The following is a 26,406-nucleotide window of genomic DNA, read 5'->3' as shown; positions in this document are numbered from 1 at the left end:
GCATATGTGCACAAGAAAACCCACATTCCCCCATATAAACTCACTCTGGGTGTTGAGCAGGCGGGAGAAATAACAGTAGAACTCAATTTGCTGTTCGCAGTATTCGGAGGCATTGGCCAGGGCTGACACCTCTCCCCAGGATGCATTCCAGTAGTCAACTGTGCCCAGGAAAGGGTTTTCAGGACTGTAGCCTGTCACTTTGGTGAGCCAGTGCCGGTTGTGTCGAACGATGGTCCAAGCTCGATCCTCTGGCAAGTAAAGAAGGAAAAACATTTAACTAGTGTCCATGCTTCTCCGTATAAAAGGTTCTGGGTACAAACTCTCTCCGTTACACAGATACACAGGCTAGCTGAGGGGTAGAATAATCTTTCCCCAGTTATTCTTCAGAATCAACTCCTAGCTTAGGAGATGGCTTGCTAAAGCCACAAGTAGGGTTCCAGGTAGACCTGAATGCAGAGCTTGAAAATCTCCTGGACTGCCATTCCCAGAATCCTCCAGTGGTCATGCTGGCTGAAGGATTCTGGGAACTGGAGTCCAGGCAAGTCACCTTCCTAAGCTCTGCAGAAGCACGAGCAAACTTTTGAATGCACTTTGAAAGAAGAAGGGCATTTCCCCATACCTCGAATGTCACAGTAGACATTAAAAGGCTTCAGGGGTCCACTGCCATCAGGATCAATGGTGTAGTTGCCAGACGTTTTGCCCATGAGTCGATAGGCATCACAGGTTTCTTTGTAAACGGCTGCAGGATGAAGGAGGAAGTGAGGATGTGACGCCCCCAGGCTCACACTGTCAACCCTCCCCTCCCCAGGCCCATGGCTCACGAGTGTGGCAGGTCTCCCCCTTGTAACCCGTCAAGTCACAGATGCACGTGAAGTCATCCCAGGACTGGATGCAGCGACTGTCATGTTCACACATGTTCGGCGTACACCTGGCACAACAGGAAATGAAGGTTTATTCTGGAGACAGGGATCCCGCCTCCCTGCATGGATTCAAAAGCCTTTTAAAAACAAGTGGATTCACCTCTTCATCTGTGGGCAATGCCCATGGTGGCACATATTAATGGCATCTCACACATGCAAACCCTCTAGAGGATGTTACACTGCAATTTCCAACTTTCCTTAACAAAGGCTATGATGATTAAGGGTGATGGGGGTTACACTCCAACAATTTGAGGCTCACCCTGTGAACTGGAGGATAAGACAAGAAAAGAGAGAGAGTGAGCCATTCCCTCATACTTCTATAGAGGAGGAAAAAGATAGAGAGGAGAGAGATAGAGAGGTAGTGAAAGTTGTGGAAAGGGTGAAAGAGCTGAAGGCGGGGAAAAGAGGGAGGAGTTAGAAAAGACAGGCAGAAAGGGGTAGATGTTTTCTTGACAATGGAGTAGGAGGAGAAATCAGGGGAAACAAGAAAGGTGGTAGTTTTAGAAGATGAATGGCAGGAGGAAGAAAGAGGACCAAAAGTGTTTCAAGATACCTCAGAAGGGAGCAGGAAGAGATGGAAGTCGCAAGAACAAAGAATCAGACATAAAAGGGAGTGAAGTGAAATTGCCAATAGAAGGATTAGGACCCAAAGAATGGATGGTACTGGTATACTCTCGAGGACAGGGTCTATGGAGGAAGGTAATCTGGCCAGGACCTCTCCAACCGAATGAAGTCAACCAAGGGAAACTGGTCTCGTCATCCCTGTTGCGGGACAATATGTGCTGTGAAAAGTGGCTGTTTGAGAAAGCCAACAGACCAGGAACGAGATTCAGACATGCTCCCCGCTGAAGAAAGAAAGTTATGAGGAGACTTTACCATTGTTATGGACAGATTTTCCTGTTGGTGTTGGACATGTTGATCCCATAGAGGTTGTTGTTGAGAGACCTAAGAGCTCTATTAATAGTTTATTGTGAAAGAACCCTCTCTCTTGTCGTTTTCTGCCAAAACTAAGGAACTCTCAGACTCTGACAAGGAACCTGATCAAACACACCAGATCTAATCCGTAGCACTTCTATGCTCACCTCCACTCTAATCCATAGTATTTTTGATAACATTAAAAGGCTCAGACACCCTCCACATGGAGAGCATGATCACACTAGCCATGGCTAGCTAGGAATCCCCAGCATCTACTAATACGAGCTCTAAAGGTGTTTTAGCACAATATACCCCTGTTCTCTGCAATATCCAGCCATGTCCAGGATACTCAAGTATTACATTTTTGTAAATTTTAAGATGTGAAAAGATGACTGGTACAAGTTTGAGTTATGTATGATATTAACAATGGACTGTATTACCTTTTTCTTGGAAGAGTCAGAAAGGTGATAACTCCCAAAGAAATCAATCAGATTAGCTAGTCTTGATTTACATAGTATGCTTTATTCTCCAACAGATGGATGTACATTATGACATAATGACTGTTCCAGAAAGGGAACAAGGGAGAAGGGTGACTGGTTGTCTCAGAAGGTTTTTTTTAATGGATTATTGTGCCTTGTTGCTTTTAAATGTGTTTTTAATATTGACTTTGTTTACCATTTTAAATATAGTTATTTAAGTCTTTTAAAGTATTTACACACTTACTTATTTTAGCTTTTAAATACTGCCTTTTAATTATGTAAGCCACCTTGGGTCCTTTTTAAGGAGAAAATTATTTTTTTAAAAAAAATAAGGCTGCAACACTACTGAAAACTGAAGAGCAAAGGACTTGATAAAACTTGAACCTTTTCTGAAACTTTAACTACAGATCCTTTCTCTTTCCACTCTAAACTCTGATATTTTCATCATTCTTTACATTAAATATATTTTGTTTCTGCCTTTTTTTTCAAAGGTAAGTTACATTTTTATTAACTTTCTGTGGTATTTTATTAATAATCTATTACAAAGTTTTACATTTTAATTGAAATCAAGAATTAAATTTGAATGTTTTGCTGAAAAGGGTTTGGCTGATGGTAGAAGAGAAATGGGAAGGCATGAGGATTTCTTGAAAATCAAAAGGGTATCTGGGTGATGCTGAAAAATAGCTGGTGATCCAGCCATTACCTCAAATTCATAGTCTTTCATAGCTGGAGCTATGAAAGTCTTCCAGTTTCGACAACTCTTCTGAGATAATTATGGCACTTCCTTTTTTAAAAAATGTGATATATCTTGACTCTTCTGAAAACAAGATTTAACTGAGTTTGTGCAGAATTATCAAGGCAAACATGAGTTAGGTGAGGATGGAAATGGCATGGTTTACTTCTGTCGGATTCATCTGGATATTTTATGGCTTCTCCTGTAGCATATACGCTGGTAACCACAACCCTTTTGCATATTGCAGTACAGTATACATGTTAACATCTACTATAGTGGACAAGCATCAAAGCTCTTCCATGATCCATCAGCAATCTCCTACACAGGATGTGGTTGCCTGCAGATTCTATCCCAGGATGTGGGTGGTTTCAGATTCCTCAACACATTTAGCTTCTGTCTCGAGATATGCCAAGCAGATATTAAATCCACCAAATAGCATGGAAAACCTGCCATGCTGTTTGTTTGCTTCCAATGTTTGCTTTTGCTATTTCAGGGACTTTTTCCCTCATTGTTTCTGTTACAACCCACGGAGACATGAAAGACCAGTTGATCTGTGGAACATACAGGATTTCTTGCTCACGATCTTGTAATTTGAGCCTATCCACCCTGAAACTTCCTCTGTCTTCAGCATCAGTAGAATCAACCAATATAATGCCAAGCACAATGTACAGTAGTCATAATTATTATCTAGAAATGTCAGTCTTTTGCCATCATCAAGCACTACAAATGTACTACTTGATTATTTTGGAGTGCTCCCAGTTTGAAAGTATGCAATCACCCTGAGTTATTCACAGAATTTTACCAAGGTGGGGGCAGACAATATTGGTTTGTATTTATAACTCTCCTCTTGCTCTTCCTTTCTGTGGTCTTTCTCAACACACTCACTCAGTCACTCACTCAGTCACTCTCTCTCTCTCTCTCTCTCTCTCTCACACACACACACACACACACACACACACACACACACACACAAATGGGAGAAAAGATGGAATAGCCACACAACAGCCAAAATCCTGTTCCTTGGAGTAATAAATTGTTCTAGAGTAAGACCATTGACTGAATGGGGATTTAGTGAGCCGTTCCATTGATTCAAATGGGCCTATTCTAACTTCAGCTTACATTGTCATAGTAAGTCACAATTAGAATAGGCCAATTTTAATCAATGGAACTTATGGAGGAGTTGGATCACCAAATCTCCATTTATTCAATAGGCCTACTCTAGTGCAGATTACTACACCAAGCAACAGGGTTTTGGCCACTGTCTTTTGATTGGCAGTGCTAGAAGTCTCCCATCTAAAGCCTCTTCCTGTATAGCTGCTCTTCCAAACCAGAAGCTACAAGAGGCCTTTTCTTCTTTTGCATTAAGTTCCAGCTACTTCCTTTTTGAAAGTTTTCCATGCAGTATTTTTTAAAAAGACATCAGCTGGGTCATGAAGACCTATTCTTCATCAACAGCCATATGCATCACATACCAAGAAACTCATGTAATTAATTATGAAGTTCCTTCCAAGGTGCCCACTGCTCATTAACTGATACCAATGTAGACTGAGTGCTTCAGCACACTGATAGATGACAGCATGCTCAAAATGACTAAAATAATCACTGCCCTTCCTGTCACCACTAATACCTGTCACCATTGTAACAGCAAAGGAGAGATGTTCTGATCCACTGCAGCACATACATTATGGGAAAACAACATTGTGCTCAAGCCACCACCAGTTAACATTATCACCTGTTGACAGAAAGGTTGCTAAGGGTCTCCGTGGGTCTCTGTCTGGTAACTCTTGATGAAACTGCTGGCTCCTGAGCCTCCAACACTTCTGTCAAAACATTTCTAGAGCACCAATATCAATACTACTTATGCATTATTTAATTCAGTGCAGTGGGAATTGTTATGTCTCCACCTATAAGAAATTGTCTGATTGATACTAGACCCATATAAGTCACCAAAATTCTATTAGTAATACCTACTGGCATTATTCTATCAGCCTAACTGTTGACAATGAACTGCTGCGAGTTAAGGAGCAGGCACTGTTGTTGCATGACAGTTATGTGACTAAGCTTGCAACAGAAAATGTCAATGCCGATATCTAACTTGCAGCAATTCACAGCTGAAATTTGCTGGTGGAGTCACACTGGTGTAATTTTCACCTGGATCCCAGATATTATATTTTAAGATACAAGGAGGTGTTGTCCACCATATTTCAGCAACCACCTTCATTGTGTTAATTATGATATCCGAAACATAACAAAATCACACAGAATACTTCTGCGGCGGAAACAAGGTTACAAAAACTTTTTAAAAACAATTTTGATCTTGGGGGCCAGATTTATCGTATTTTTCCATGTATAAAATGACATGTAGTGGAAAAAATTGAGGGTAATTTTATACATGGTAGTAAGGAGGGGGGAAGAGGGACGTGGTGGCGCTGTGGGCTAAACCGCAGAAACCTGTGCTGCAGGGTCAGAAGATCCGGCAGTCGTAAGATCGAATCCACGCAACGGAATGAGCACCCGTCGCTTGTCCCAGCTCCCGCCAACCTAGCGGTTCGAAAGCATGCAAATGCGAGTAGATAAATAGGGACCACCTCGGTGGGAAGGTAAACAGCGTTCCGTGTCTAAATCACACTGGCCATGTGACCACGGAAAGATTGTCTTCGGACAAAACGCTGGCTCTATGGCTTGAAGAGCGGGATGAGTGCTGCCCCCTAGAGTTGGACACGACTGGACAAAAATTGTCAAGGGGAACCTTTACCTTTACTTTAAGGAGGGGGAGGGATCAAAGTGCTTTGATCCCTGCTTTCCCCCTCCACTTTCTTGCAAAGAAGATGCTTCCCCCCCCACTTCCTTTGCAAAAAGTAGAGGGGGGAAGCAGCTTTTTGCAAAGAAACTGGAGGAGGAAAGCAGGAATCAAAGTGCTTTGATCCCTGCCTTCCCCCTCCACTTTCTTGCAAAGAAAGAAATTTTGGGTTAGAAAAGTGGGGGGCGTCTTATACATGAAAAAATATGGTAGGTGCCAGGAGGCTGCACGTGGCTGAACTTTGCCCACTTGCCTTAAAAGTAGGGCTAGGCCCCTATCAATCCCACAACCCTCCGCAGTTGGAACTGGCATTCTCATAAACATACCTATCAGTAACACCACACACATTGAAGTACACCTCAAAATATCTGCCAAGCCGATGCTGGCGAACCAAGTCTAACTCAATCGGCTGCCGATCTACAGTGACCATCTGCATGCATCCATGGAAGGCTGTTTGGTTGGAGGCACAGCCAGTACGTGCTGCTGGCTTGGGGCATCCTAGGGGGAAAAAACAGCTCTTTAAGGTATGAAGGAAAAAGAAGAGGCAGAGAAAGAGGGAAGAGATACAGTGGTTACAGTTCATGAATTTGATCCAGATTTGTTTTAATGGACTAGGCCCATTAAAACCAAAGGGACTTCAGTTAATCATGATTAACATAAATATTATTGATATCAATAGTTCACTCTAAGCATGTCTAAGTGCACATCCAACTAGATTGTCCTGAAAAGCAAGTGATATCATCTGTCAAAATTACAATCTGAGACTTTCCACTAGTGGAAACCTTACACAGTATGTTGGCCTGTGCCAATGATCTCTCCAGGATAGTTGCCGCAGGAGGATACTAATCTGGCAAAGTCAATTTCAGAACTCGATGGTCTTGAACAGGAAAGCAATCCATTGCAAAAAAAAAAAAAAAAGCCAAAAGAGCCCACAACCAAGACCTAAACATGTGAACTCAAAAAGTTATAAAGTACAGAAATCAGATCTTAGAGCCAACAAGATCAGAAGAATAGTCCAAAAGGAAATGGACTCTTCTGAGGGAGAGGTGAAGTGTCTTACTGCCAATGTTCAAGAAATAAGAGCTATTGATAGAGAAGCTCTTGACAAGGGAGTGTTGCCTTAAAGCCTTCATCAAGGAACTTCCTTTAGGCTAGACTACACTGAAAGATAAACTGAGGCTCTAAAGAACCACAGCTGATGTTCCAACCTCTTGTTTTCATAGCGGTCCTGAAACCAAATGGAAATAAAAAGAATGAAGTTTTCTGGATAGACTGTCTTCATTCAACATGGACAGATCTTCAGCGGACTCTCTTAAACAATAAGAGAAAAACATCAGAGCTGTGTACTGGTTTTCTGTCAATGGTCAAACTTCCTGGCTTCTATTTCCCACCCACTCCCCCTTAGCACCACCATCAAAGTGCTGCCTCAAATACAGTGGACCCTCGACTTACAGGCGGCTCCACTTACAGACTTTTTGAGTTACAGACTTCTCTGGCCGCAAAATTAGGTTCGAGTTGCAGCCGGAGAACTGACCTATAGACCAGAAAAAAACCCAAAATGGAATAAAAACGGCCGGTTATGGATTAATCAGTTTTCAATGCATTGTAGGTCAATGGAGACTCAACCTAAAGACTTTTTGACCTGCAGCCACCGTTCCAATACAGATTAATTCCGTAAATCGAGGGTCCACTGTAAACAGCATTTGTAGGAGCTATTTATTCCAGCAGCCAGAAGACATTAATTTTCAGTAACGAAAAAGTGTGAGTCCAGATTAGAAGCCATCTGGATTTGGACCCTGCTGCTGCTTTTTCATCAAAATAAAAACAGCCAGATTAAGTATATCTGCTTAAGCATGTGATTAATGGAATATTTTATTTGCTGTACTGTTTGTCTATAGATATATTTAAAAATACTTCAGAGGTGACAATGCAGGTTAACTGTGCCCTTTAGTTATAACACTCCTATTCATACCACAGTCCTCCTTTCCAACATATTAAGATTTAAGTAAACATCGATCATAAGCCTTCAAATTTAACTTCTATAAATACAAATGGCTGGTATCTGGTTTTGTTTTTTTTTAAAGGTGATTCTGAGAAGCCAAAACCAGATGTCATACCATGTTTGACAGTTACAGAGTTGCAGCAAACACACAAACCTGTTGTTTATGCCTGAAATCCTGTCCCCGACCCATCTCCAGCTTCTCAAATGTCTTTTTCTTTCCCTTTACTGAAAACCAAAACTTCTACAAAGTCTTCCGTTGACTGACAGAGATTGCTGCTACCTATAGGCTGAAAGAACTGGGCAAGGCTGAAAGAATTAGGCATGTTTAGCCTTGAGAAAAGAAGGCTCAGGGGTGATATGATAGCACTTTTCAAATATTTGGAAGGCTGTCATTCAGAGGAGAGACAAGATCTGTTCTCGATCGTCCCAGAATGCAGCACACGGAACAATGGGCTCAAGTTAAAGGAAGCCAGATTTCGGTTGAATATCAGGAAAAACGTCCTCACTGTTAGAGCAGTACGACAGTGGAACCAGTTACCTCGGGGGGGGGGGGTGGAGGCATTTGAGAAAAACTTGGATAATCACCCGACAGATATGCTTTGATGGTATTCCTGCACTGAGTAGGGGCTGGACTTGATGGCCTTGTAGGCCTCTTCCAATTTCACTTTTCTATGATCCTATGATTCTATATAACAAAAACAAAACAAAAGTCTTGTGGTACCTTTATACCAAATGTATTTTAGTGTGAGCTTTCCTGAATTACAATCCATTTCCTTGATGTCTGAAGGAGTGGAGTGTAAACCGCAGAAGCTCACACTAAAATAAATTTCCTGATTGTAAAAATGCCCCATGACTTCAGGGTTTTGCTATGGCTGCAGTGATGCACGCTTAGACAGACTAATCCTGCTGTCTCTTTGAACGTTGCTGCTGTTTGGTTGCTACTCCAAGCCAGGTCCCCAGAAAGCCTCATGCTTACCTCCAAAGAAATACTGGTTCCCTGTGCGCAGCTGAATATCTCGGTCAACACGGAAGCTGGCATCATTCTGGTCATCGATGGTGATGACAGCCGAAGTTTCACGCACCATCAAGGACACTGAATGCCAGAAGCCATCATTGAGACGGTATCCTGGTGCAAAGGGTGAAGGGAAGCAAGAAATTCATCATGTGATCTCACTAACAGTAAACAACTTGTTTACTGACTGCCCTCACCTTCACTTTAAAGAAACAGATCTCTAGAATCACTAAATGCCCTGGCAAACCATCAGTCCCCTGAGCTTGCTGCCAGTCATGATCAATAATATTATGAATACTAAAGAGGGGTATGTTGAAAAGACAGCTAGAATACATTTTGCCTTTAGTCTCCGGAGGTCATTCACAGGAGTTTTATCCCCAACCAAGATACTCAAAATAATAATTTTTTAAAAAAATAATAATCAGATGTACTTAGAAAGATATTCTGTGTACTACATCCAGATCAACTTAATTCTACATGGGAGAAGGCTGCCATTTGAAGGAAGATTGATTCTTACTGTGAGCAACATAACCCTAGAAAAATTTGTTCTGTTGATCTGATGCACTTAAAATGTCTATCAGAATACAGTACGTGCAGAAACACACATAATGTTCTTATAATTCAGATGCTATCTTGAATCATTTACTGTAGAAATAAGCAAAGATATGGGCAGACTTTTCTACAGGTCTCTAATGTTGATGTTTTTTCTCCCAGTACAACTTTAAATCCACTGCAGATGGCAGCTGTAAGAGCAAGTAAACACCAGACCTGCAAATCAACACTGCAGCTCAACAAACTTGCATATCACCAACTTTGCCAATCCACTAAGATATGGTGATAACCTCTCACTGCTTTGGCAAAGGCAAAGACACACTCTGAAGATTATCAATCTTCTCATACTCAAATAATAAATACCAATATCTGCTGTACAAGACATAATCACTGATGATGATATATCTCTTCACTTGGCACTCTACAAAAAGTCACTCAAGATCAGATCAAAGCTCCTAGTCATGTTGGTCAAAATACTGTTCTGAGTATTTAAAAAAATACAGGCTATTCTTACAGCTACTTTGAAGTTCTCCCTATGTTTTTCCATATGTTTAAGTGTGCTATTAAACATGTTTTTCCTACTAATGACAGCAAACCTTGGCTTCAGGCCTGTAGCAGTATAACAAAGAGAATTCTGCATTTTTGCCTAGACCATGGTTTCAATCCAGATACAATTTTTAAAATAACTGAGATTTTAAAAATAATCAAGTCATTGCTGACTGCATGCTGTCACATAAAGCATGTGTCTGGCCCCAAAAAGATGGACCAGTCAACGTCTTCTCCTAGAAAGAGACCTTTGGGGGGAGAGTTTCCCATTATGCTTATACCAGTTTAGCTTTCCTCTTTAAAATGATACACAAATTCCTTCTTCTTCCAGTCCCCAAAGAGAACTATGTTAATGGGGAGAGTTCGCCTTTTCTTCCATGGAGCCAGAGACAGAAATGTATTTGTTCCCTTCTTCAAAACATGGGTCAGAGCTTTCATTTTCTTGCCGGATCATTGGGTTACTGAGTTATGAGGACAATCCTGGCTCTTTTCTTCATAGTGAAGATCTAAGAATAGAATTCTATTCAAAGCAAGCATGTTTTTTATAGTGTACTGTCATCCTTCAATATGTTCTTTGAAGAGGAAAAACATGTCCTCTACCACTAACAAAACAAAGAGGGACAGAACAACCCATTGCCTCAGATTCTCTTTTACTAAGCTAACTAAGTGGGGGAGAGATGCCACCTTGTTTCCAAAAATAACCCTAATCCCCATCTCGGATATTACACAGTTAGGGACTGGATCAACCTTGCTTCACATCCAGTTCTCAGTTTTGGAAGTATTGACCATGAATCCTCCATATGAAAGCCAACTACCAGACAAGCATGTCTACTTAGGCGTCTAAATCTGAATGTCTTAAATTGTAATCCTGTGAACTGTCCAGATTAGTGCTTGCACTAAGAGGGTGGTATATAAACTGAATTCCCAGTGTGGCATAGTGCAGTGGTTCTTAACCTTGTGTTACTCAGGTGTTTTTGAACTGCAACTCCCAGAAACCCCAGCCAGCACAGTTGGTGGTGAAGGCTTCTGGGAGCTGCAGTCCAAAAACATCTGAGTAACCCAAGGTTAAGAACCACTGGCATAGTGGATAGATTAGGACCCTGGAGAACAGGGTTTGAATCCCCATTCAGTCATGGGAATTTACTGGGGGAGTGGAACTGGTAAAGCTACTTCTTAAATATCTCACTTACCTTGAAAACCCTGTTAGGGTCACTATAAGTCAGTTCTGACTTGACAGCACATCATCAACAACATATAAATTGAACACATAAATAAATATCTGAAAAATGAAACTGGGGACATCACTGTCTTGCAGCTGATTGGCAGGGATGAGCCTTCAGCTTCATTATTAGCTTCCAGTGGGAACCAGCAGAACATGGCATAACACATAAAGAACCCACTAGAGTATTTTAAATATCAAGGGAAAATGACTTTTAAGTTTTACTTTTAACTCAGCAAGGTCCATACTCTTTCTTTTTGTGATGTAACAAACAGCAAGTTATAACTTGCTGTTTCATTAGTCTTCTGCAATTGTCTGTGATCTAACACTGGAGGTAAAAGCTATTTAGAGCTTGGGAAGATTTTGTGTGAAACAGGAACTCAGATGTACAGATGGGCAAAGTTCTGTACAGAACTGGATTTCTGGTACAGCCGGCCTTTCCTTTCTTTAAAAGGAAATGATTAGGGATGAGAGCCCATCTCTTAATATAATATAATATAATATAATATAATATAATATAATATAATATAATATAATATAATATAATATAATATAATATAATATAATATAATATAATATAATATAATGTTAACATAAATTAGATTTTTGGTCTCACAAATGGTTAGAAAACAAATTAAGCCTTTAAAAACCCAGTGCTCCAATAATTCCTCACCGGGAAGTCAGCAATCAGGATACAGCAATGAGTAATATGAAGGCCCTGTGTTACCACTAAATCCATCTGAAGCACAGAATCAATACAGCCAAGAAAGCTCCTCTACACAAACGAGAGCTTTAGTTTGTGGAATCAAAAGCGTCAGCATCACCTTCACCATCAGCCTCACACACAGAGAAGCATACCAAAACTCATTACATGTGGGACCAGGACTAACCTTTGTTCTCCAAGACAACAAACATTCCCCATCAAGGCAATGCTGCTCTGTGGAAGTTCTTGGCTATTCCTGAATTAGATTAGGCACCTTGGATATCTCCTTTAAAATTTAGATTTAAACCTGCAGTGGATCTACCAGGCCGACAAAATCAGAGTCACTGGCCTCCATTGCTTCAAGTCTTCCCCCAAACTAGACACCTCCATCCTTCCCTGCAATGCCATCCTACCTGCTGCAAATTCCAGCTTCTTGGTTTTTGTTTTGGGCTGAGCAATGGTTACATTGATTTGCCCATCGCTCAGCACCATTTCAAGCCAGCCCAAGTCATCAGCAAAGGGTGTGTACATGAGCAGGCCCACAACGTCCCATGTGCGGAAGCTGAAGCTGATTGCCAGCTGATTGCGCCGGGGATAGCCGGGCACTTGCAGGAAATTGTTGACCCCAGCAAAGGTAAAGGGGAACAAGAGGTTGTCTCGACAGAAAAAGCCAATGTGGCCCTGCAAGAAAGAAAGAAAAAAAATAGTGAGGTGGATCCTGGGCAGTGGAAGTCCAACGGCATGATAAGGCAAAAGTGAGAGGTGGAAGGGAGAAGGACCTAAACGACATGCCATGAAAGCTAAGCCATGTGCTTTCACAGCATGTTACACGTGCACTATGTTGAACTTATCAGATGAGTAATTCTGCAGTTCGCCAATCCTTGTCTTCCTCTTGCAAGGGGGAGAGACATTTTATCCTCACCACTGTGGGCATAAGCTTGATATCAAGTCGACAGACGATGCCCAGTGAAACCTCAGAAGCAGGTTAGATATGGGAAAGAAGGCAAAGAGGACCTGCAAGGGCTCTGGGGGCACTTTCAGACACTCTGGTTATTTCCTCGATCTACGAAGTATTCCTAGCAGAGTCCAAATAAATTATACAAAATAGATAAACTAATAGAGGAGATAACATGCAGCTCACTGGCTTCATACATTCCTCCAGGGACATTTTGGGACATCCAAAAGCTACCCCAAATTAAAAGGGTAAAAACTAAAGACTTATTCCTACTTCTGGAAGCCTTCAGAGGCAGCGATATTTGATTTAGGGAGGCTTTGGGAGGTCCCCCAAGCCCTATCCACCCCCCAAAATATAATAAAAGGGAATTCCTGTATACATTTTAAAGTAACTAATGCTACTATTTAATTGATATTTGTTCATTTTAATATTATATATGTTTAATTCTTTCTTAATACTGTAAAAAAATTATTGGTAGCTCTAAATAGCTCTAAATGTTATTTCTGTTTAATACTGTAAGCTACTTCAAGCCCTTTCAGGAAAAAGATGGGCTATAAATATTTTGATTAATAAATAATTTTTTTTAAAAGCTTGGGGGAAAACCAATGATTTCTAGGCCTAATGCGGACTGTGGCAGGTGCCGAGGGCTAAATTTGGCAACCAAATCCTTCAAAGTTTTTCATTCTTCATACGCTGTTATTCTTTCTTTCATTCATTTATTCATTTGCCATCCTTCTCCCCATAAGGACCCAAGGTGTTTCACAAAAGATGAAACAACAGATTTAAAACCACTAAATAAATATATTTTAAAAAACAATTAAACATATATTCAGATCTTAAAATCAAGTTCTAAAACAATTTAAAAGCATTAAAAAAAATCTGTAAGTTAACAACAGTCTTACATTCCTGAGATAACTGACTGCTTAAAAGCTTGCCTGAAGAGGAAGGTCTTCGCCTGATGAGGGAAGGACAAGAGGGAGGGGACCAACCTGGCTTCTTGGGCAATGCATTGCAAAGCCTGGGAAGCAGTCCCTGAAAAGGCACACTCTCATGTCCTCACCAAACAAGTTTGGGAAGGTGCAGGAACCAACAGAAGGGCCTCCCCAGAAGATCTTAAAAGCCAAGAAGGCTCATATGGGATGACAGGATATTTCAAATACCATGGGCCCAAGTTCTATAGGGTTTTAAAAGGTAATAACCAGCACTATGAACTGGGCCAGAAAACAGACTAGCAGCCAGTGAAGCTATTGTAATAAGGGAGAGGTAAGGGAGTTGTATCAACAGTTTGGCTGCAGCATTTTGAACCAGCTGAAGTTTCCAAACACTCTTCAAAGGCAGCCCCACGTAGAGCACATTGCAGCAGTCCAAACAGGATGTAAATAAGGTGTGGTCACCATGGCCAAAATGGACATCTCAAGGAACAGGGGCAACTGATGCACCAGATTTAACTGTGCAAATGCACTCCAGGCCACTGCTGAAACCTGTGCATCCAAGCTCAGGGTGAGTCCAGAAGTACATTCAAGCTGTGGACCTGATTTTTCAGGGGAAGTAACTCCATCCAGTACAGGCTAAATCCCTATCCCCTGATTTGGTCTAAAGCACTGGTTCTTAACCTTGGGTTACTCAGGAGTTTTGGACTGCAACTCCCAGAAGCCTTCATCACCAACTGTGCTGGCTGGGGTTTCTGGGAGTTGCAGTTCAAAAACATCCAAGTAAAAAAGGTTAAGAACCACTGGTCTAAAGAACAGTCCCAAAAAGCTTTCACTTTAATTGTCAGCAGGCACAGCCATCCCATCAAGCTGTGTCAGAAGAATAGAAGCCCAGCTAATCTGTCAGCCCTGTTAAAAGATCTACTTCATCCAACTCCTCCTCTTACTGAACTTAAAAACTGATCCGAGGCCACTTCCCCCTTCCCTATGCCTTTTTAATTTTGTGTTGTATATTCAGACTGAAAGGCAATACAAAACTACTCTATTGTTTTAAGTGAACATATGTAAATTGCCTGGGGAATCACATTACAGAGTGGTTTAGATGAAATCATTTTACTCTCAAAAAAGAATGACATGTTCCCCTTCCCTGTCAGTTAAGAAAACCAGGGCTGTACCATCACAGGCTGCCTTAATGGCAAGAGTGCATCTGTGGTGCTCCAGATGTGCTTGGCCTACAACTCCACTCAGCCTTAACCAATTTAGAAATAGGGCAGGATTATGGAGATCATAGCCCCAGCTGCCCAGGCCTGTTTCATAGCATCTTTACAGAAATCTGTTCACTTACAAATTAATGGTTGGAAAAAAATAATAGAGGTGCAGAAGGAAGCATAGCCAATGGCAGTACAAAAGCAAAATAACTGCAATCTTGCACAACATACTCTCCACAGAGTATTACCTAGAGAGGGCCTGAAGGCACACCTATAACAAAATCAGGAGCTACCAGACAGTATCTCCCCCTTGCCATAGACCAAATCTAACACCAGTGTCATTCCTCACCTCAACTCGGATGGAGGGGTGTCTCCGTCTTGCCCTGGTTGATATGTAGATCAAGTTGTAAGCTATGTTTTCCATGCACCCATGGAAATTCTGGCGATAGGCAAGGCGGTGTTTCTCATGGTTCATCACTCCTCCAAAGAAAACCTGCAGAGGCCAAAAGAAGGAGACAGCAGCTCAGCTGGCAGCCACAGAGTGCCCAACATAGTCCAGTCTCTTCTGCTATAAGAGGAAATGGAGGACGGGCAGTCATTAAAAAGCTTAAGCAAGAACCAGCCTCATGCCGGGAAAAGGAAGAATCATTTGGTCTAGGCTTAAAACTTGAAATCCATGATCAGGTCATGGCAAATATGAGCTGCAGTAAAGTCTTGGACAATGTGATCCTAAGGCTACAGCTCCCAGAATCCCCCAGCCAGGGGATTCTGGAGGTTGTAGTCCAAAATGGAATCCTTACGAACCTTTGATGATTCTTCTTAATTTCATTACCTCTGTGTCTAGGTCAAGCTGCTCAAATGCCCCATTGAGGCGGAAACGCACAACTTCCCCATCCAAGCTAAAGTTGACAAACTGCCTGTAGCGATCAAGGCGAAACTGGTGCCAGTGTTGGTCATCCAGAAGGCTTCCCAATTTCATTGTTGTCTCCCCTCCACTGGTGTTCAATGAACTGTTACCTAAGGTGTTGAGACACATGGCAACTCAATGTTGAGGGACAGTAATAATAGAAACGTGCAGGTAGATCATTTTTCAAATTTTCTCATTTGCCTTTGACTATTTGTTAAGCTAACATATATCCACAAGCTGGAGAGAATATTTCTGGTAAGCTATAGAGCTTTCAAACACTAGGGAGCAGCATATTAGTCTTCTTCTTCTTCTTTTAATGGACTAAGTTGAGAACCTCTTAGATTTTCCAGCTAAGGAAAAGCTAATTGAAAGGTATGCTATGCGCTTAGGGTGAGGCTACAAAGCAAAGGAAATGCAAATTCATTTGCATTCACTAGTTGTGAAGTCCCACCAAGTAATTCAGGTCGGTTTGCTTTAGGTGGCCAAACAGGTAGCCAGTAGAAAAGCCTCTTTTTTTTTTTTTTTATTTTTTATTTTTATTTATTTATTTATTTATTTATTTATTTATTTATTTATTTATTTATTCTTAATTAATTAATTAATTAATTCATTAATTAAACTCCTGTAGGGGGCATGGCTAAAAGAACCTGCCTGAATAAGTTGTAATAGGAGTTTCCTCCTCTTCATTTCTCCTCTTATTTGTGTTCTTATTATTTATTTATTGTTATTTTTATGTGTTTAGGTGCTCTAGTGCATGAGCACTGGCATGCTGTTTAAAAAATCTTGTCAGCTTTGGAAGCAGTTTCTAAGCGCTAAAAGAAAGACTTGTAGAGAGATGTTTTGCTCCTCCAGTTATACGTGAACATTGAGGCTTTCTGAGGCTTAGCTGGAAGAAGAAGAAGGGGAAGGAGAAGGAAAAGAAGACACAGCAGGAATAGACTTTGCCCTCCATTCCTAAGTGTGCCGGCACAGTAGCTTTTCTGTGGTTCTGTGTCAGTTCAAAGGATTACATGCCTGAACCAATGTGAACTGATTCATTATTGTAAAAAGCAGAAGCCCCTGCAGCAGATGGAAGAATTACAAATTGGGGGAGGGAACTCTGAGTCAATATGCATTTCCCTTTGTGTTGTATGTTCAACAAAAATAATGCAAATCAACCCACCCAAAATCTGTAGCATTTCCCACATTTTCCCCCAGTGCAGTAGCACTTTTAAAGGGCTAAAAAAATGCAAAGGACAGAGGTGTAAAGCCCTTCCTTCTTCCTTCCAAAATGGTCAGACTAATTTCTGTTATATTCTAGGCTGAGGGAAGCCAAATGGATGAATGAAATGTAAGATGCAGAATTGTTGAAGGGTTCAATACCTCCCCACCAGGCACACACACTTTACATATGTATTAATGATTCACTTCAAAAACTGCAAGTCAACTGCCTTCTTGTGTTGTCTGAGTCCAAGATCTGCTTTGCTTAGCCTTAGTTGTTTAGTATCTCACTCCCAATATTCTACCAACAGACCTTGCAAGATTTCTAACTACTTGTGCCTGGACACCAAACAGGAGAGGATGAGACCACATCTTATATAAAATAGCGAAGCAGTTTGCAGCATTTGAAATTTATTGGTCTTAAACTATAGCACTATGAAATACTGATTCGTGCAGTTAGTACCTTACGAATACTGTTATGAAAGCTATTAGAATGCAGCTACCAGGCTGTTGTTGGATGTGAACAAATTTGACCACATTACCCCTAAATTGGCCACTTATGAGGTTCTGGGCCAAGTTTGAAATTCTGTTTCTTACCTACAAAACCCTTCACAGTTTAGACTTTCATTACTTATCAGAGCACCTTTCCCCAAGAATATTGACACATGCCACTAAATCTTTGCAGTCGTTATGGGTTGCCACACTGCGGGAGATCAGAAAGACATCCACCAGACATTGTGCGTTTTCAGTGCTGGCATCAGCCCTTTGGAATGGGCTCCCAGTTGAACTGTGCTTGGCCCTCTCCTTTTCTATCTTCAAGAGGCTACTTAATATTATGCTTTTTAAAGAAGCTTTTAGTGGCATTCTTTAACAAATCTGTCAAAATTGTTTTGTCCATTTGACCATTGCTGCTGTTCTCAGTGTGTTTGTTTTTATCCTGTTTACTTTAGGGGGCCACACAGGTTTGTTCTTAAATTAAAACAGCACTCTTTCATCCAAATAAAACTGCATCTTTTAGTGTGTGCTCAGTGAAATCATAACTGTATAAAACTATAATCTGCAATTGTTTTGTCCTCATATGGATCAAGACTGGGGAGACATGTCATTTTCTCTCACCCTTTTGGGTTCTCACAGGCTGACAGCTGCAAGTGTGATTTCCCTCTCCACAGAATAGGGGTGCTGCCCTACCAGCTCACTCAGACACAACTCTGACCAGCCCTACACCAATCTCACCAAGACTCAAGCTAAGAACCAGCTGGGCCTGATGCAGTTCCACACGGATGTAGTCTCCCTGAGACCCTGCTGCATACATCAAGATGCCCTCGCGTTGCATGGTTTTGAAGTTGAACCCAATCATGTCTTGGGTGGTACGGATAGTTTTGGTGCGGAACTTGTAGGAAATGGCATCATCCCCATCAAAATATAAGATATCAGACTCTGCAAAGAGGAAGAGGGACAAAGAAAGACACAAGTCAAGTCTCTTCTTCAAGCAGCTCCTGGCTCCTTCTGGCCAATATGACTCCAAATGAGCCCAAGGACATGCTGGTCAGTGCTCAGCTTATATGCACATGGCTCTTTATCAATGCGAAGGGAGTGGGTCAGCAACCAAGATTTCTGTCTATTCAGCTGCAATCCAAGTATTAGAGGTGTGCAGGTTTATGTCGGGTGTTTTTTGGACTACAGCTCCTAGAATTACCCAAAAAAACCCCACAAATCTGCACAATGGTTGTAACGTTTTAACAGAACATCTGCCCAAATCACTGTGAGATCACATGTAGAAAATACTTGCAAACAAACTCTTTTCCTTCTTCCCTTTTTTCCCTTCTTGGTCACAGGAGACACTTTACAGACACATACCACCAATTATTGGACTCTTGCTTATAGTTTTTCTGCACCGTGGGCTGTGCTAAGCCTGAAGAAGTGGAGTTTTTTCCATGAAAGCTCACTATTTGTTTGATTCTTTAATGGTCCAATAAAAGGTATCACCCACTCTTACACATGTCATCCTGGTGACCACTTATTCTTTAAAACTTAAGCAGATATTTTCATTTTCCCTTCTCATAACAAGTGGCTCAAGGACTAATTCCCAAAACTGCTTTTCCACAGACATATATTTCTTATGTGAAATATTCACCAAAGGCAGATGGTGTGGGCAAAAGTTACTTTTTGATCAGTGGAGGAGATGGCATTTGTTCTGTATTTTTCTAGTTAGTTCTTGTGGGATCTGAAAAAAATATGTTTAAAAGATTCATAATCACATAAATGCACATATTTATTTTCTATCTCTGTGATGGTGGATCTTTTTAACATACTGTTCCAGATTCCAACATGAATAATCCAGTTTCTTTCACAGAGAAAGATACATAAGGCCATTTTTTTCCTTCATCACCACAAAAAGTAACCTTTGCCTTAGGCCTTCTGAACGGCCAAGCATTTCACATTTTTATGCTCCAGCTGCTTTGGAAAACACATCAACCCTCCCAGCAGCATCACTTACGGTAGTAGCAGCCATAAAGGCCCACACGTAACCCAATATTGCCATGGGGATTCCAAGCCACAGGAATGATGCGGAGGTAACGAGCCAAGATGGGGTAATGCAGGTCATGGATGACCACACCGCTTGCATTTACGTTTCCAAAAAACGTCTAAAGAAAAAAAAAGCAGGAGGAAAACAAGACATGACAAGGAACAGGACTCAAAGTAACAGGATGACTAGCCTCTGGGGCTTTTCCTCCTACATAAATATACACATCCTAGATTTCAGAACTAGGATTCAAGGAGAGGGAGCTACCAGGGCCACAAAACAATGAAGTGCAAAATCCTGGTGCAGCGCATGTATTTTTCCATTTGGAAAGTCCCAGGTTCAATTCTTGCCATCTGCAGCATGAAGAACTCAGGACTGCGGAAATCTCCAGAGCTTTGAAATGTTATTTTTGGTCACTGCAAATCCCAGAATGCCTCCAGCTCATTGAATGTCTTCATCTATATGAAAACAAGCCTTAGAGACGGGCGTATGTTCTTTTAGCATCTTTATTTACAAATGCAGAATCAATGGATTCTATTTATTTACAAATGCAGGATCAAGCAGACTGTGAAAAAAGGTAGCACACTCATTGATCCTACTATATCATGAGTAGACAGTGAGGGTTTTTCAGACATCCTTGGATGGCCATTACCTGTACTGGCTGGGGGATTTTTGGAATTGTAGTCCAAGCAAGTTCCTATGACCTTGAAGACTTGTGTCCACCTTGAAGACTTGTGGTCACCTGGAGTACAGAGTAATTAGCTGCAGGTAACAGTCTCAATATAAAGGCTATTCCTTCTGTCCTCAACTCTACCACTAAAATCTCCCACAGCTTTTGAGACACTGTTTTTGTTAAAACTATTTCAGGGAAGAAACAGTCAAGAAAAAGGAGAATGTGTTGTGTTGAATAATTAGTTAGATTATCATGACACTACATCTATGAGGTTCACTGCTTGGCCACCCTGTTTCAACCAACCTTACAGGGCTTTGTTCTATAGATAAAAATGTAATAACCCTCATGTAAGCTGCTGGAGCAATCTAGAAGAAAAAGTACTCTTCCCTGATGGTGGAACCCTGTCTTGCTTGGTGGCTCATTGTCCTCATCCTTTGACTTCTTTGAGGCAGCACTAAAGACTCACCTCTTTGACTTGGTTCATAACTTAACCCAGTTGCACCATTATCACTAGCAGTATTATTTGATGTAAGACTTTATTTTATTTCACCCTAAATGTGCAGCTTATATACCTTGCACATCAATAAATAATCGATGGCATAAATAAATTAGTATCAGCTTTACGTTTGGGAAGTGCTGTTCAAGAGCAAATATGCAAGAATCTTGATTATTACAAAATGTAATCATTGAACAGTCCAGTTGAAACCAGGAGTGAAACAGCAATGTATCGGTGTGGAAAGAAGGCAAACCTTAAACTCCAGTATGTACACTGCATTAAGGAAGTCGCAGTGACAAAGTATTTTTAGGACTTTCCAGTAGCTAGTATTTTGATTCTGTAAATGTATCTATAGCTATGAACACCACACCGTGATCACTTGCTCCATGTAAGTGGACACCAATCCCCCGGACAACAGCTGAAGTCCACGAAAAGGTTCTATACACCTCTCAAGCTCTGTTCTGGTCAAAAATAGTCTTGACATTTTAACTGGCTTTTGATTTTGCCTTTATTTAATGTGTGTCTATGATTTTGAATTCTAAAGAAATATGTCAATTGAGAATATGTCTCAAAAAAATCCTGTGAGGGGGCTGGATCTGATCCCAGTTCTACAACCTGGCAAAAACAAATCGCAGATAGAGGAACTCGGCATGAGTCTTTTAGTGGTAGCCACTTTATCATCATGATCCAGGGGCTTGGAGAGAGCGAGAGGCTAAACAACGAGTGGTGGAAGCAGAGGAGAACCTGAAAGATCTCTGTGTCTAAGACATCTTGACCTAGGCCAGCACTGGCATCCCCTGAGACTAGATTCAGCACTGGGACAGCCACCTCTTCTCTATGTGTTTTGAGAGCCCAGCAAGCCAATATGTAAGCAGCATCAGCAGCATGGTCCTGAAGACCAAGTTGAAAGCCCACCAGTTTAAAGCTTTCAATTTTATTGGAAGACATAGAGCAGACAGAGGAGCAGGGGAGGAGGGATTGGTCAAGAAACATAAAAAGCTTCAATTGAGCTTCAGACCTCGGTAGAACAACCAAGTGCTCACTTGGAGCTATCCAAGGTGCTGCATCTTCTGGTCCAACCTAGAAGTTTTCACTAGTGTACTTGCTAGAACACAATACTTACCAAACATATTTCAAAACTATTGATGTCTTATTTTTATCATGTTTCTAGAATGATAGCCGTTGACAGGTTTTATCCACAATTATTTTGTTGCGGGCTCCCTTGAGAGCTTTACAAAACTGAATTAAAATAGGAAAGGTTTGATGACAAATTTAAACTGCAATCAACAATCAGCTTAATTATTTTGCATATCTGTATCTTATACAGTGGATGTCACAGACATTAATACTATCTCATGTAATAGAAAAGTGGAATAACTTTTGCAGAATACAGTCCAAGGTTAGCCTTATAATTTGCTTATTCCAGGATGGGGAATTTTCAGCCTATCAGATGGTTTGGATTTCAGCTAACAGAAACCCTGGCCAGCATGAACAATAGTAAGGGACTGTGGGAGTTACAATCCAAAACATAGTGTCTATATAAGGGATATAGCTTCTATACAAGGATGGGCAACTTCAAGTATCAACATGTTTTTAGATTGCATCTCACATTAACTCTAGTCAGCATAGATAGTGGTGTGGGATGCACAGAGATGCAGCCCAGGAAAAACTGGGGTGCTACACTTTCTCCATCCCTGTTTGATGCTTAAAAAAAACCCACCCCTAATGTTTGAAACCTATGACTACCAAGGCATGGAAGACATCAACTCTTGAATATACAAGGCTCTTCTGAATAAAGTCTCCCTAATGTGGCCACACTCTCTATCTGATTGGAGGCAGGGGTGGCAAGCCCTCTCTCACCCAATTGCCCCCTCGTTGAAAATAAGGCTTCCAGTTGCTGGGATGGTCACCATAGAGGACAATGTAGCGTGTCACCCAATTGTATGTATTGAATGTCCCTTGAGTAGCAATCTGTTTAATGTGGGCTTTCTTTGTCAGGTCAATCTGGAGCCAGGGATGCTTGTCGTTAGGATCAGGTGACCAGCCACCAGCACCTGCACAAGAAAGAGAACGAAGAGGACAGAAGCCATGGAAATGATCTCTTTTCTGTACCTTCCACAACAAAAACAAATATGTTATTGTCCAAAGCTTTCTGCCACACATCTAGACATGCCCAAGAGACTCTGTCAGCTACCACAATATCACTTAACAACACACTGGCCACTCACTCAATTTCAATTTCTTGTCATTGAATGTATATACACCATATAGATATACAACAAAATTCACAAAGAATACTCAGAGACCAGATCAAAACACACACACAGCGTCGTAACAACCCCTAAATCCCAAAACCCCACCCAAGAGCTTATAGTATCCACACAACATGCAGCAGAATATAGATGAAACCACAAATTGTTGTCCCCTTACAGAGGCTAGCTCACCAAGTTGGAGCATCTATCTGCATAGCAAGAGGTTGCGAGTTCAATTCCCTAGTGTGCCTCTCAGTCCCAGCCTATGTGGCCTTGGGCAAAATTTCGCTAGAACACTCCCAGAAGGGACTGATAAACTATTTCTGAGTACTCTGTACCTAGAAAACCCTGTGAAGGGTCACCATAAGGCAGAACTAACTTGACAGCAAACAATTATTATTGTTTAAAAGAATCTCAAAGTCTGATGTTTATCCTGTATTGTTTCACACCAAGTATTCTCATGATACGCAGTTAGCTTATGGAATTATGTAACATTTGTTTGTTTGAACTTAAATATTTAATATTTATTCATTTGACTTACGTCCTACTTCTTCTGACAGTAAGATTACAAACAGCTACAGATAAAAATAGATGAAAAGTTATAGTGCTAAAATACAATTGAGCAAATGATTCTATCATAAAATTAGAATATGAAATCCTTCCTCCAAAGACCTCAAAGCAAAAGACATTTGGAGCCTCTCTTGTTCAGCATTTAAAGAGCATGAATAATTCTAATGGTGGAATACAGGAAAGGTTAACTACAAAGGGACCAATTCTTCTACCATGGGTGGCTGGTGAACCTCCTTAGGGCAAGTGGCCAATTTTGGAAGATAATCAACAGAGCTAAACAGGTCACTGGTTTAGTTTTATTATGTGCTAATGTGCTTCTAGGTTGGAGGGGAAATCCGACTCTCCCTGCTTAACTCACCATAAATCCGAGCAAAAGTAGCAGCGCGGAAGATGCTAGACCGAGAGGATGCAGCAAGATTCCAAGTATAGAGGGGACCAACCAATTCATCATCACAACGCCCTGCAACAGCAGGAGATGAAAAAGGGAGAAGATACAGTATCACTGTTCCAGCTAGGCAAGAAACAGGCCCTTGTGAAGGATGCCCAAAATACTTACAGACGAGCAAGTCTGGGAACATAAACCTCTCTTAAAAACCCTGACCTGCTAATGCCACACATGTATTCAGACTAGCTGTAGTTAATGAGTGATAAAAAAGCACTCCACATATGTTCAGATTACAGATTTTTTATTACAGCAGATTGATAACAAGCTGCAGAGCTGAATATTCAGCCAATGAAGCTCTGGGCTGCCTGTTTTTTCCAGCAGCCAGAATGAAACACATCTCTCACCACATAGCCCCTCCTAAGATTTCTGAGATGTCGGGGCACCTGGATGCAAATTAAGAAGAGAAGGGTTCTCATGCGTCATCCAGAGGTGACAAGATTTAGACGCCAGGCAAGTGGTACCCTCAGCCCATCATCACTGTCAAACTGGAAGGCTGCTTAGCAGTACCATCCCCGTTCTCTCTCCCTCCCTCCGTTTGTTCCTCCAGGTTTTTTTTTCCACCCCACCTTCCACTGCAGAGAGTGGCTGACACGCCCTTGCAGACTCAGCTCCTGCTAGAGAGCAAGATAGAGGGAAATTCTCTCAGGTTCCTAACAGGGTGTTATGAGACAGCAGAACAAGGAGGTTGCAACACTGCTTATTCCGCAGGCAGGGAAGCAATCTTACTCTCAGCAAGTAATAAAGATGTGTAGCAGATCAAGGACAGATAGATGCAAGGGCCCACTGGCACTGCCAGCCAGAACCAGGCATCTCTTTGCCCACCTAGGCCCATGTAAACCCTCAGCCTAACTTATTAGGATATACCTCTCCCTTTGGTGGAAAAGAGAGGGCCCCAACTCCCCTTTTCTCTCACTTCCAGGGAAAAACAGGAGAAGGAGAAAGAAAAGGGACACTGGGGTAAGGAAGTCAAGGGGAATATCTGCAAAGTTGGCACTGTTCTATGGGCAGATATTGAAAGAAAAATTGGAGACTGTCTCCCACTTCTGCAAGGCCTCTAAGAGGAGGGAAGGGAAGGGCTGTCTTGAACCTGCACATTCCTCTCACCCAGAGCTTGAGAATGTTGCCTTTTCGGGACTGCAACTCCCAGAATCCCCATGGCAGCAGATGCTGGGAGTTGTAATCCGGGAAAAAGGAACCTTCCAAAGTTGTTTTTACTGTCTAGACGGGAAACGGTGCATTTCGAAGAAGGGCAGCACAGTAGTGGGGCTGAGGGCAGTAAACATTCAACGTTGGGAGGCTGCCCGAAAGGTTAAGATGGCCCCCGCTCCCCCCCCCCCACTTTAACTTCGTTTTCCTCTCCAGTTGGCACTGCCCGAGAAGGGGCAACGGGCGGCAATTCGGATAAATCCCTTCTTCTCTCGTTTCCTCCACGGCTGACCGGCCGGGACGCATCTCTCTCTTCGCCCCCCCCACCTCCCCAAAATCACCCGTTCCCGCGCATCCAGCAGGCTCCCCTTGAGCTCAGCTCCTCCCGGTCCCCGCTTGCCTAATTCCTGGGATCGCCCTGCAGGCGAAGTAAACACTCGAACCCGAGCCCGGGGGGAGGAGGCGCGAAACCCTAGGCGTTCTCCCGCCCCAGATCCGAACGCTCAGCCCCCGCCAGATTTCAGCTCTTTCCCGGGACAGCGTGCGATAAACCCATCGCGCCGTCCGGGTTTCTCCTGAGCCGCTTCCAAAGCCCCAATGCGCCGCAACCACTAGGCAGCCCTGCCGCTGCCGGCAACAGACCCCCCCCCCTCGGCCACGCTCCTCGCGCCGAGCCCGCGGTTTCCCACCGCGACCTTTCCTCCCCATTTCCCGCCCTCCCGGCCAGATCCCTGCCGCTGCCGCAATGCAGCTGCGGCCGCCGCCGCCGCCGCCGCCGCCGCGCCTTGTCCCGGGACACTCACGCCAGAACCAGCTGCCGCTGCCGAGCTGGAGGAGGGCGGCGAAGGCGACGAGGGAGAGCAGCAAGCGGCCTCCCATGCTGGAGGCGCCGCGCCGGGGCTCGCCCGCTCAGTCCGCTCCGACGCCCAGCCGCCCAGCCATGGTGGCACGTGCGCCCTGCCCGCCGGTGCCTGCTGGCCGGAGCTGCCAGACGCGCGCGCGCTTCCGACGCCGGCGACGCGCCTGCGCGCACTCACCCACCCACCCCGCAGCCCCCTGTGGCCTCTCTGCCAAAAAAGCACCGGCTGCTGCTCTTCACCCCCCAGGCAGGGGAGAAGAAGGTTGGGCCCCTGTTCCCCGGCAAAGGGAAAGGCCCTCTGCACAGGCTCAGAGGCACGCTCTTCGTTTAGCGGTCGGTCACCCAGTGGCTTCTTTATATT

General features: G+C 42.6%; 1 protein-coding gene across 1 annotated transcript in view; it reads right to left on the bottom strand.

The window, feature by feature from the left end:
- CNTNAP1 (contactin associated protein 1) overlaps positions 1-26,181 on the bottom strand; it is a 37,496-nt gene extending 11,315 nt beyond the window's left edge. The window contains exons 1-13 of the mRNA XM_073004067.2: positions 25,990-26,181; positions 23,954-24,055; positions 22,634-22,827; positions 19,578-19,725; positions 18,314-18,517; positions 15,806-15,990; positions 15,323-15,466; positions 12,295-12,562; positions 8,826-8,975; positions 6,174-6,345; positions 822-928; positions 620-739; positions 45-248 (exon numbers count right to left, since the gene is read on the bottom strand). Coding sequence (XP_072860168.2) covers positions 45-248; positions 620-739; positions 822-928; positions 6,174-6,345; positions 8,826-8,975; positions 12,295-12,562; positions 15,323-15,466; positions 15,806-15,990; positions 18,314-18,517; positions 19,578-19,725; positions 22,634-22,827; positions 23,954-24,055; positions 25,990-26,065 — 2,074 coding nt within the window. The 5' untranslated portion in view covers positions 26,066-26,181. The remainder of the gene's footprint in view (positions 1-44; positions 249-619; positions 740-821; positions 929-6,173; positions 6,346-8,825; positions 8,976-12,294; positions 12,563-15,322; positions 15,467-15,805; positions 15,991-18,313; positions 18,518-19,577; positions 19,726-22,633; positions 22,828-23,953; positions 24,056-25,989) is intronic.
- Between the last annotated feature and the right edge of the window lie 225 nt (positions 26,182-26,406).

The sequence above is a fragment of the Pogona vitticeps genome, chromosome 6 (genome assembly GCF_051106095.1).
Source record: "Pogona vitticeps strain Pit_001003342236 chromosome 6, PviZW2.1, whole genome shotgun sequence".
Classification (NCBI taxonomy): domain Eukaryota; kingdom Metazoa; phylum Chordata; class Lepidosauria; order Squamata; family Agamidae; genus Pogona; species Pogona vitticeps.
Note: the sequence above shows the minus strand (reverse complement) of the source record. Positions and strands in the feature narration are given on the sequence as shown.